We start from the raw sequence: 12,144 nt of genomic DNA, 5'->3' as shown, positions 1-12,144 counted from the left end.
GCACTCAGGACTGAGACCTGTTCCTGCTTGGGAAAACACTACCAGCAAAGTAGAGCTTGTTCAGCATGCAGAAGTCTGACACCCCCTTACCCTCAGAAACAAAAATGTCGAGGAAAAGGAAAAAAACTGAATAGAGAGAAGAACAGAGAGGAAGAAACTTTTCCTGGAGAGCCGTGTCTCTGCTGGGCAGGAGAACCCTGGGGAGGGAGGCAGGGTCCTGGGGGGGACTTTGCCATCACCCCTGCCCGGGTGAGGGGTTTGGGCTGCAGCAGGGGCCCCGGGGAGAAGGAAGGGACACATCCCTCCTCCGGCTCCGGGAGCACGCAGAGTCACGCGTGTGGGGTTGAGCACGTGTGGCAGTGTGGGGGTGGGCACGGGGAGGGGGGCAGGTCACATTGCGGAGCTCACGGGGACACGAACAGCAGCGCAGGTGGGAGGGAGGTGGGAGTGAGGCAGGGGCACAGCACTGCCCACGGCCATCCAGGAGGTCTTGGGAGTGGGGGGCTCTTGCTCTTGCCTCTAGGGTTCCAAGGGGCTGCTGGGGGCTGGCAGCAAAATGCTGGGGGAGGAAAGCACTCCCACAAACATCCAGATGCACCGGCCCCGATGGCAGCCCCCCACCACCAGGCAGAGCCCTGGGGTGGGGAATGAACCCCTCTTTTTTCGTGGGAGCACCATGGAGAGGAGTTGTGAAGATGCCTGGAGGCATTTTGGGGACTGTCATGTCCCCAGGGCACAGGTGGCACATGTGCATTGCCTGTAGCCCAGGTGGGGGTGCCTGGTGTGCTCTGCCCATGCCAGGGCACGGCCAGGGTGGGTCTGGAGGTCATCAACCCTTGGGGACTGTGGCCTCACCCCTGTGCCCTTCCATGGCTGGGAATCAGTCCCTACTCTGCCACCAGGGTCCCCTGGATGGGACCAGACAGGAGCGGGAGGCTGAATGCAGGGATACAAGGTGGGGATGAAGGTGGGTAATGGTGCAATTAATGGAAAAGCCATTAGACCTTTCTCCTCCTCCCCCTCCTCTTCCTCACTCCGCCACTTGCTGTCCTCCTCCACTTCCACCTCCTTTCTTCTCTCCCTCTCTGCTCCTCCTCTCTCCCCTCTCAAAGATTTCTCCCTATTTTTGTCTGGTTAGAACCTTTTATTTTCCTTTTAACCCTTCCATGGCAGCCTGAAAGAGAACTCAATCTGTCTCAGCTGCCAAAGGCAATGCCCTCCCAGCTGGCACAGGGAGTCCCTTCTCCTGTTGTGAGGAGGGCCCCGCTGCTGCAAAATCATCCAGAAATGGGACACAAGCCTAGTAGAAAGATCTTCTGGGGGAAGTCAGCAGGTGGAAAATGCAAGGGGTGCTATAGACAGAGTGGGTGCTGCTGGATCCCCAGAGAGGGCTGGTGGGGACTCAGAGGGAAACCCCTTCCTTGAGGTTTTGGATCTCACATCTCCACTTTTATCACACTTTTTGTGCTTTCTTATGTTCAGCACAGCAGAAAGGCGACTCAGCAACAAAAAGTCCAAGGACTAGAGGCCAGACCTTCCTCCTATTTGCACTTTGAAACTCCCCCCTTTCTTCCCTGGCTTGGGCAGCACAGGGACACAGCACCCCAGGACACAGTCCTTTTGCTCCCCTCTAGCTGTGCTTCAGGCCAGGCTGCTCATCCCTCTCTGTGAGGGACCCTCAGGAGCTGCTCCACGGGAACCCCAGGGCCCTTGGGGGATGCAGTGGGCAAATGGGGGAGTGGGGAGCAGCCAGCCCTCCCCTGCAGTGTGATCGGGGCCAGCCCCTCTGGGGACCCTGGCTGAAGGTGGGACAGTGTGGGGACCTTGGGACCTGCCATGATTTCTCCAGCTTCTCCTGACACACTTCTGCTCCATCTGCTCCCTCCTGCTGCAGCGTGGCCCCATCCCACAGCCCCCAGGGTCCCCAGGAATGCTGCTGCAGGTACCAGCAGGGCCTGTATTTTTTTTTTTTTTTTTTTTTTTGGGGCGGGGGGAGATAAGCAGTTGCTGGGGTGACAGCATCCTCCTGCAACATGGAAACCACAGTTTCCATGGAAACCTTTTTTGCCCCAATTATTTTACCACTGCCACAGCCTTTAATTTGCAATTAATAGTTGTATTTTAGATGTCCCCCTCCGCAGCAGGTGGGTGACCCCCGGGCAGCCCCCGGCCCGGGTGCCCAGCAGGGCCCTGGTCCCCACGGAGGGCGGCGGGTTTGGGAAGCAGTTGCCCCGGCAACAGAAACAGGGCGTTTCTGGCAGCGGTGGTCACCATGGGGACGGCGATGCTGACGAAGGCTTGTGAAGCTGAGAAGACAAATTGCCCTCATCATTATCTCCGGGCTTGTCAATCAAATATATTCCCTTATTTACCTCAGCGAGGAGAGAGCCCCGGGAGCACACGGAGAGGGAGGGAGCGAGAGGAGAGCTGCTTGCCCCAAACTCCGCACCGGGAGGGAGCATTTCCAGCCCCTCAGGATGGCCACCATCACCTGCAATCGCTTCACTGAGGAGTACCAGCTCTTTGAGGAACTGGGCAAGTAAGTTGGAGATGGGGCTGGGATGCTCAGAGCAGGGCTGTGCCCTGGCTGGGAGAGAGACTCAGCGGTGCTGGGAACTGCTGGAGATGAGGGAAAGGAGATGGGCATGGAGAGAATGCCGTGGGAATCAGAGAGGGCACGCGAGTGAGGACAGGAGCTTCCAGCCCCAGACCTGCTTCTCTGTCCCTGCCTGAGTTCAGGGGCTGCTGGTGGGTGCTTGGCTGGGGGCATGGGACACCCCAGAGGTTTGGAGTTGCCTGGGAAAGGCTCGGTTGCCCCTCTTATGGAAAAGCTGCTCCCAAAAAAGAAGGCTGCTAGCTCCCTTGGGAAGTTCTCCAGCTGGTAGGAGGGACAGGACAGCTGAGGAGGAAAGCCAAAGCAGTGGACACCCCTCACATTTCGTTAGGGAATTTATTTGTGTAGATTCACTAGGGCTTGAGTAGATCTGCAGGAGACCCAGTCTGCCTGGCAGTCCCCAGAGAATCCCTGTGGCTTTTGGAAAGATCCAGGGTATTCCCCACCCCTGTCCCAGTGAGCCACAGCACTGTCTGACCCTGCTTTCCTGCAAAGGAGAGCTCGGCTCCTCTGGTCCAGCTGTCATCGTGTGTGCCTGGATCAGTGTGTGCGTGTGTGTGTGTTTGTGTGTGTGTGTGTGTGCAAACAGAGCTGCCTGTGCCCAGCCAGGGGATCCTGGGGAGCACTGAGCACCCCCGGGTGGAGCAGGGGATGCCAGGCTCCCCGTGTGGAGGGATGCTCCGCGTCCCGCCCAGCGTGAGCCTACAAAACGGGCGCAGGAGTGAGCAGGCATGTGTCTCTGTTTTGGTTTCTGTGCCTTTTTTTGGAGCTGGTGTGCAAATCTGGGCCGTGTGGCCACCGTCCCTTCGGAGTGGCTGGCAGCGTGGTGGTGGGCTCAGGGTGCCTGTGCCCTGGAGGGGAAGCTGTGCCCGTCGGCAGGCACAGGGATGCTCCAACCCCGCAGTCCTGCATTGCCCGGGCACAGAGCAGCCTGTGCCTCAGCGTGTGCCCACATGCACGTGGGTGTGTTAAATGGGGGCGAGGGAGAAGGGAGAGGGCAGAGATGGGGACATGGAGAGGCTGAGACAGGAGGACTTTCTGATGGCTGGGCTGAGTGCTGCTCACATTCCCCAGCCAAACTGTGGCATCGGGGTGCTGCTACAAAGTGCAGCTCCGTGGAGGCAAATGGAGCCCACCCTGTCCTGGGACATTCACACCCATCCCTGTGGCATCAGGGTGACAGAGAGGGGCTGGTGGACTGCAGGGGATTGGGTTTGGGAGTGGGTCCCTGTGGTGGGGACAGCCCCAGCTGGCACTGCAGGCAGGGGGATGGGCACCCTCCGGGGAGCTGGTGGCAAGGTGGGATGTGGGACCTGCTTTTTCCAGACTTTTCTCGGCTTTTCAGGGCTCTAGGGTTTTCTGGTGGTGACAGGGGGTAGGCAGGTGAGGCAGTGGCTGTTCTGTGCCTGTGGTGAAGCTGTGGGGCTCTGGCTGGGCAGAGGTGGCTGTGGGGATGTGGAAGGGAGTTCGCAGGCTGGGAGTGATGGGGGAAGACCAGGAGGGCTCCTGAAGGTACCTGGGCTGTGACGCTTTGCTGGGTGAGTGCTGACTGGAGGGTTGAGCACCCAGGCTCGGGGGCTGCTTGCATTGCCCGGCACTGTGGTCCAAAACCACCTGGACAGATGCATTTTAAAAGGAATAAAGGAGCAAAGCTGGCGCAGCAGCTCAGCAGCCCCTGAGAGCATCGCCCCCGACCACCCCAGTTCTGGGGGGATGCAGGGCAGCAGCCCCAGCTCGGTGCATCCCACAGCTCTTCCATCCACTCAAGAGGGAGGTACAACAGCATCACTGAGATGTTCCCGAGTTAGGGGCTTCACCAGGTTAGCCAAGGTGCTGTGGAGCTGGTTGGGGATTTTCCACTGGGATGGTTTCCAGCACATCCTGGCACATTCAAAAATCAGCGGTTTCCCACGGGGAAATTTCTGCTTCATGGGCTTAGAGAGGGAAATCAGGACGAAGTGCCGCACCTCTGCTCTGCTGCGGCAGCTGCTGGCGCTGGGCAGCGCCGTTCCCCTCCGGAGAGACGCTCCCGGTGCCAGTCGGGGCGGGTGTCCTGGCAGGGCTGGGCAGAACCGCTCTCCCCGCGCCAGACCCGGGCAGGGAGCAGCGTCCTGCAAGGACTCAGAGCAGAGAGGGTCCACCTTGAGTTTGCTGTCCCCAAGGGACGGGGGCGGGCTGTTGTGGGGCACACGGTGAGTCCCCAGCCCGGGCTGCCAGGCTGCTGCACCCGCCCTGTTTCTCTGCCGTTCCCTCGGCTGGCACCCACCCTGGCCGCCGGGCAGGCGGGGGTCTGAGATGCCACACACCTAATGGCAGCAGCACGGTGGGGCTTTGGGGGCAGGCCGAGATGGGCAGGGAGATCTGCAGAGTCTGCCCAGCGAGGCACAAGCCCTTGGCACATCCCTGCACCTCCCAAGCATGGGAGGACATCTGTCCCGAGCGGGGGACACGGAGCTGGGGAAAGCCCACTCCTGCGGCAGCCCCCGCAAAGCTGAGCCAGTGAAGGGCTGCTCCGATCCCCACGCCTGCAGGAGGGAATCGGGCGGGGGGCAGCGGGGGGGACAGGGAGAGGATCCTGCCCACGGCCCCCCGGAGTAGGACAAACATGAAGTGCAGCTCCATCGGCGCCTCCAAATCCGCCCCCGCAGCAGGTTCAGGGAGAGGCTGGAGACAATTACCGTGCCGAGCCGCAGGATCAGCCCCTCCGCTCCCGGAGCTGCAGGAGAGGGGGCTTATTAAAAAGGAAAAAAAAAAATATGGAGGAACAAAAAATCCCCAGCCCACACTCTGCTCTCTAGAAAGGAAAAAAAATGCCTCGGAGGAGGAGGAGGTGTTGAAGAGAGGGAGGGTGGCAGCAGCACAGCCGGGCACTGGCAGGGAAGGTGTGAAAAAGGGAGAAGCGGAGCAGCCTGGTGGCAAAGGCGCTGCTTGAGCTGGTGGGGAAGGCCGTGGGGACGAGGCATGGGGTCATGCCTGGCCTAGGAATCAAGGGACAGAGGCTGCAGGGCTGGGGCTCAGCAGTGCCAGGGCTCGGGGCTGCAGAGACAGGGCTTGTTCTAGGCTGTGGGTCCAGCCAGGTGACCAGGACACAGAGTGTACCCATGGCCCTGCAGGTGATGTACCCGTCCCTTGCTCACACTGGGACATGCTGTCTCATCCAAGCCAGGCAGAGATGGGGGTCCTCAGCTGCCACCAGGCTTGGGGTGATCTCCACCCAAAGGCCCAGAACCCTGGGAGCAAAGGAAGATGCTGCTGCCCATGGCCAGGGAACAGGACAGGAGTCCTTCCTTCCAGAGGGGTTTCTTGCAGCTCAGCAGGGCTGAACTCCCTGCATGGCACCCCCAGCACTGCCTGCAGTGCGCCATGAGCCCTTGGTGTGGAAGGGGATGCTGCCTTTGCCATGAAGATGATGTATTTAGATGGAGCAAAGTGGTTTTTTTCCCCGCTAGGCTGGAAAAATCCTACATGGAACTGAGTAGCAAGGTAGCAGCCTGGCACAGGGAGTAGAGCCGGGCTGGGGGTCAAACACCAAGTGTGGAGGGTTCCTGGCCAATGCAGACCCACTGAAGGACCCAGCTGGAACAAGGATGGGGGTATGGCAAGTATGCTGTACCCCTGGGTATCCTGCACCTGCATCCAGTGTTCCATGTTCCACCCACCCTCCAGGCACACAGGGTTTTACTTATGCTTTACAGACCACAAGTAGACATTTGGTTTCTGTTAGGAAGGTCTGGAGGAGCCAAAAGCCAGGAATGCAGCTGGGGGAGTGAAACAGCCGCTTCCCATGGCTCCTCCTTTTTTGCTGTTCAGTTCAACTAAATAGATGAGCAAGTGGCTGTGGACACTGGGACCAGGAGTGACTATTAGTCTCCAGCCTCCAGTGGATCTGGGACACCCACAGCCCTCCAGCCTCATGCTGGGTTCTGCAGTGAAACCCTGAGCTGGGGCAGAGGGACATCCCTGCTTGCTGCACTCTCTGCTGCAGACTGTCCTGCCACTGCAGAAACATCACACATGTCTTTAGGACAAAAATTAGAGAAGATGAATCCCAGGGATATACAGGAGCCCACAAACTCTACACGGTGTGGGGTTCCCAGCAGGATGAAGAGACCGAGACCACAGGACTGCCAATAGTTCTGGTCTGCCTACCTACTGCAAGCTGGATACGAAGCATTTCGCCCACCCTTTCCAGTTATTCTTCCCCAGGATTCAGGGATATTAACAGCTCAGCTCTTTCAGGAGCCAGGATTAAATGGCAGGACGGGGAAGCTGGGAAGCACCAGGATGTTTTCCCTCAACTCCTGCCTGGCACGTGCCGTGAGCGATGCTCTGCGAGGCAGCACTGGGCGCGTGGGCTGCCAGCTCTGCTGGGGCTCCATCCCCATCCCTCCACACCCGCTGCTCGCCTGCTCCTCCAAAAATCACATTCAAACCCAAATTGCCCGTCTCCACCTGCCCCCGCTGCTAAAATCAATTATCAGCTGCACTCACCAGCCCGCGGCCTTTTATTCCTCAGCAGGGAGTTGGAGTGGGGTGAAAGGGAATGGGGGAAGGTGGGGCAGGAGGTGGGATTGCTTTTAATAGTTGTTATTTTAGCGATTGGAGAGGTTTGGCAGGAAAGGGAACCTGGCACAAAGGTTGTGCTCAGCAGGGCTGGAGCGTGCATGTGTGTGTGATTGCAGTGCTGCAGCTCCCAGCATTGCGCCAGCACTGGCAGTGCCACGAGCTGGCAGGACTTGGGGCATGGGGTACCAGGGCAGACAGGAGTCTTTGGAGTGTCCCAAGGCCTGCCAGACCCCAGAAGAGCTTTGCACATTAGCTTGGGCATCTGCAAGGTGCAATAGCATCCATCCCTGTCCAGCTGGGCTCCATCCTCACAGGGTCACCCAGCTGTCCCTGCCTGGGTGACAGTTTTGCAGTGCGGGGTGGGAATCTGGCACTAGTCACAGCTGCCAAGTCCTGCTGTGACTGAAGGGTCTAGAACACACAGACTGAAGTGACCAAGAGCTACGTGGCAGCTGCAGCCATCATCGTTTCCCTTGGGAACCAGTGGGAATCACTGCCCCTTCCCTCCTGGCAACAGGTAGGGCAAAGCCAGGAGGAAGGGGAGGAAAAGTGCACAGTGCCTGGGGTGTCCCAGAGGAGCACAGCGGGGAGAAACCCACATTCCTCTCTAGGCCCGCATGTGCCTCCTCCCATCATCCCTCAAGGATGGTGGTGCATGCAAGTTGATCCCTCCTTGTTTTGCACAAGTCCCTGCTCCAGTCAGCACCTATCCCCATCCTTGTCCCCATGCTGTGACTGCCCCTCACCCCACAGTCACATCAGAGCTGAGCTGTGCTTGCTCCCACACTGAGCCCTTCACCTCTGGCTTCTTCTGTTCCCAGGGGCGCTTTCTCCATTGTCCGGAGATGCGTGAAGGTGTTGGCAGGACAAGAGTATGCGGCCAAGATCATCAATACCAAGAAGCTCTCTGCTCGAGGTAAGTACTGAGGGTGTTTTGGGGAAAGCAAGAGGTGAGCAGGGCTCATACAGTGGGGAATTTGTCCCCTCTGCATGGTGCTGGGATGATGCCTTTGATGTGCAATGAGATGAGGGGTCTTTGATTGAGCTGTGCTTGACTCCTCATCCCACTCTGTCCCCACTGCAGTACTCACTGAGCTCCTTGATGGATGAGCTACTCCATCCCAAGGAGGTGGTGTCTTGGTGGCTGCTAGCCACATCCCATCCAATCACAGGGATGGCTCTGCAGCCTGTCTGTGCCAAGGCTCAGGGGAACTCCCAGACCCCAATCTACATCGTGAGCCAGAGGACCCCATTTCTGTCCTGAGACCTCCTCACCACCACCCTGCACACACATTGCAGCAAAATGATGGTTACAGCCTTGCAACAAGTCAGAGTGCTGCCAGCTTTGGGCACAGGGTAGCACAGTTATTTTGGGAGCAAAACTTCTAAGAGGGCCCCTGCTGACACCCTGTCCCTGCGCTGGGGTCTGTAAGTTTTCTTACTCATATACCTACATCAATGAAAGGGGAACACCCCTTCAGGTGAGGGTTTGACTTCATTTCTACCTGGGGCCCTCAGTCCTTGCAGCCATCTGCTCTGGTGGAGCACATTGCCTGTTTGCTGCTGGAGGGTCTGTCCCAGTGGGTCTATCTCTAGTGAGGCTGAGATGAGCCAGCACAGAAATCATTAACCAGCCCTTGCCCCAAGCCAGGGACCCCTCTGCCCCCGTGTGCCCCACCTGGCAGAGGAGCTGTGATGAGGTGGACTGAAAGGAGGAGGCAGCAGATGCTGTGTCCCTGCTCCGGCTCCTCCCTGGCTGTTGGGAGTGCAGGATAAGTGCTGGGAGGAAGCGCCCTGCCGGGAGGGTTTAATTAACCTCCCTCGGTGTCTCTCCCAATTCCACTGCTGGCCTCCAAAGGCAAAACTGAAATGCAGGAAAGAGTGACAAGCTCCTTTCTGACCTGGAATTAAACCAGCATGTCGCAGGATCCCTCCCACAGTGCTGCCAAAGCAGCACAACACAGGCACTGAATCCCTGAGGTCCTCCAGCACCGACCCCTGCCCCTCTTCAGGGATGCAGGTAATTTTCTTCCTCCAAAGCCAAAGGCTGGGCTCTGGACAGGGTGTGCAGTGCTGGGCTCAGCCCTTGGCTCCTGCCCGTGTAGCCCAGCTGGCAAACGCCTCCCAGTTTTCAGGGCTGCCTGGAGCAGCAGATTGAGCCGCCTTCCCTTTGCTCCCTCCTGCCTCCGCTCTCCTCCTCCGACAGTTTGCCCCTTTCCATTCTCCCCTGGGGTTTGTGCTGTCCCTGCAGTGCCCAGCAGTCCCCTGGAGAGGATTCACTGGAGTTATTTTCTCTCTCTGCCAGCTGAATCACAAGTGACTCTGGCTAATGGTCTGGACCCCCTATTTCTGCAGTGCTGGCAGGGGGGATGGCACTTCCCCAGATACAAAGGGCAGGCGGGAGGGAAGTGGGGAGAAGGTGAGAGAAGCTGCAAAACATCCCCAGCCATGGGCTGCTTCTTTAGACATCCTCCTGGCTGCCAACACAGACAGGCCAGGAGGAGACAAGTTGGAGATTTTAGAGGAAAAATTGGGTTTGGCTGTGTACAGGAGCTGGGTTTGTGTCATAGGAGAGGCTGTAACCCACCTCCTTGGTGAAGTGCTTGCCCCACTGGTCACACTGTCCCTCCATCCCATCCCCATCGTCCATGCCACAATGGACTTGGACTTTAGTTGTGAGAATATCCTGATCTCCAACCTCTCCTTGTCACCCTGTCCCCCCCTGGGAATGTTGCCACCCATCAGGGGAAACAATGTGGGCAGCTGAATGAATCCACCAAGGTTATCTCAGCCTTCAGCTCACAGCCTCCAGCGCAGGCTGCAAAATGCACCCCAAGGCCCAGGGTGCCTCTGGGACAGGACACTGAGACCTGGGGAAAGCTGCAGCCCTGCAGAGAAGGGGCTGCAGCTTGCAGAGAAGGGGTGCAGCCTGCAGAGAAGGGGTTCAGCTTGCAGAGAAGGGGTGCAGCCCTGCAGAGAAGGGGTGCAGATTGCAGAGAAGGGGTGCAGCCTGCAGAGAAGGGGCTGCGCCGCTGTCACGGCTCAGCGGTCGGAGACACCCAGGTTTGGTTTGATGCAGAGCGAGACTCTGGGGTGTGAACCTGCAAGGTAGCAGTGATAGCACTGAGAGACAGCAGCCCTAATTATATCCTCGCTTGTCCTGGCTGCTGAGTGCCTGCACAAAATGCCTCCAGTCAGGCGCCTCCATGCAGGGTGGCTGGGTCAGGTGTGAGCAAGGAGAGAAGAGCAGAAGAAGAAACAAAATGATTTGCAGATTCATTCTGAGCTGTCCCAGGGTGGAGGATTTTTTTGGCTCAGCTCAACTTGCTTTGCCCAGAGCTCTGTTGTCTCACATCCCCAAGCCTGCTGAAAGCTGGGGAGTGGGACCTGTGCTTCCTGTTTGGAGACAGGCACTGGTTCTGAGATAGGGTTCTGCTGTGCAAAGGAGAGCAAAGCCCTGATGTGGAATGGCTGACGATGGCGAGGGGGAGTGAAGCCCATAGCCTCATTTCATCCTCACACCTCTCACTGGTTCACTCTGCCTTCAATTGCTCAAATTGTACCATAGGAGGCTGGCAAAGTCCTGGCTGATTGCCTGTGCCTGGGTGAATAAGAGAAAAAGGAACAGTGCTGCCAGCAAGGATAACCCAGGCAAATCCAGGGTATTTGGAAGGTGATTGGAGATTGTTCAGCAAAGAGAAGGGGAGAGTGAGGGATCATTGCAAACCCCAGATTGCCCATGGCATCAGTGACTGAGGGGCTTAGCCAGGGACTGCATCTGTGCTGGGATTGTGCCCAGTTGTGCCCTGATGCAGATCTTATTCCAAAATCTGTAACTCTTTTGCAAAAACAAAAAAAAAGCCGCTCTGTCCCCCCAGGTTTCCTGTGCCATCACCTCCTCTGAGAGCCGTGGATTCTCTTCCTCAGATCTTAATTTAGGGCGATTGCCTCTTTCAGATCACCAGAAGCTGGAACGAGAAGCCCGGATCTGCCGTCTCCTGAAGCACCCCAACATTGGTAAGTGCCCCAATTGCTGCTGCTCTGTACCTGGCTCTGCTGCCCACTTGCCCTCCCATGTGCCAGCCAGGGCTAGGCAGTCTCCATCCATAATCCAGCCCTGTCTGTAGCAGCACGGACTGTTCATCCCAGAGGCTGAGAAGGGCTCGGTGTCATCCTGCCTGGTTGATCTGCAGAGCCATCCCTCCTCTTCCTCACGGGAAACACCATCTTCAAATGGGGTCATGGGGGAAAAAGCCCCCACTGGGCACAGGGGACTGAAGTAAGTCCGGACTAACCCGCTTGGCCATAGCTCCCTCAGGGAGAAGCAGAGCCCCAGGAGGCTGCAAGAGGCTATTTTTACTGCTCTCCCCCCGCTCGGGTGCCGTATTCCTCTGCATGCTCCAAAAAGCGGCTGCAGCTCGGAGCAGCAGCAGCGGCAGCGCGGGGCGTGTAGGAGGAGCGATGGCGGGGGGGAAGCGAAGACTTTCCCACCGACCGTCCATCTGAAAGTAGCCTCCTTCGGAAAAGCTGTTTCAGGAAAACTCCTGAGCCCCTGCAAAAGACAAAAATAGGCCAGAAGGAGAGAGAGAGAGAGGGGAGGGAAAAAAACTGCAGTAAAAAAAAAAAAAAAAATCCCAAACTCCATCCTGGAAGGGATGCTGATGCAGCCTCTTGATCCCTGTGGATGATCTGGATGAACCCTTTTTTCCCTCTGCTGCACCTCAGGATATACCAACCCCAACGAGATCCTGCAGCTTTTGGGAAAGCATTTGGTGGTTTCTGCAGCCCTCTCAACCCACAGTCGGGAGCTGGGAGGGTTCCTCTGTGGCTGAGCTGCTCCCTGTCCCCATCACTGCTCCGGTGACCTGGATCCGTCCTTCCCCAGGAGCTGCTGCAGCAGATTCAGGGAGCTAGATCCAGGGCCACTGGGACAAGCCATGTGCCTCCTGTCCCATAAATATTTC

General features: G+C 57.8%; 1 protein-coding gene across 2 annotated transcripts in view; it reads left to right on the top strand.

Annotated features, from left to right (window-relative positions):
• Nucleotides 1-2,330: 2,330 nt before the first annotated feature.
• The window catches only part of CAMK2A (calcium/calmodulin dependent protein kinase II alpha), a 31,213-nt gene continuing 21,399 nt past the window's right edge, over nucleotides 2,331-12,144 (top strand). For both annotated transcript variants that reach the window (XM_021552244.4, XM_085591397.1), the window contains exons 1-3: nucleotides 2,331-2,539; nucleotides 8,002-8,096; nucleotides 11,138-11,197. In XM_021552244.4, coding sequence (XP_021407919.1) covers nucleotides 2,478-2,539; nucleotides 8,002-8,096; nucleotides 11,138-11,197 — 217 coding nt within the window. In that variant the 5' untranslated portion in view covers nucleotides 2,331-2,477. The remainder of the gene's footprint in view (nucleotides 2,540-8,001; nucleotides 8,097-11,137; nucleotides 11,198-12,144) is intronic.

Source organism: Lonchura striata, chromosome 13 (assembly GCF_050655825.1).
Source record: "Lonchura striata isolate lonStrDom1 chromosome 13, ASM5065582v1, whole genome shotgun sequence".
Lineage (NCBI taxonomy): Eukaryota > Metazoa > Chordata > Aves > Passeriformes > Estrildidae > Lonchura > Lonchura striata.
The sequence above is the reverse complement of the archived record's forward strand: the minus strand, read 5'-3'. Positions and strand labels throughout refer to the sequence as shown.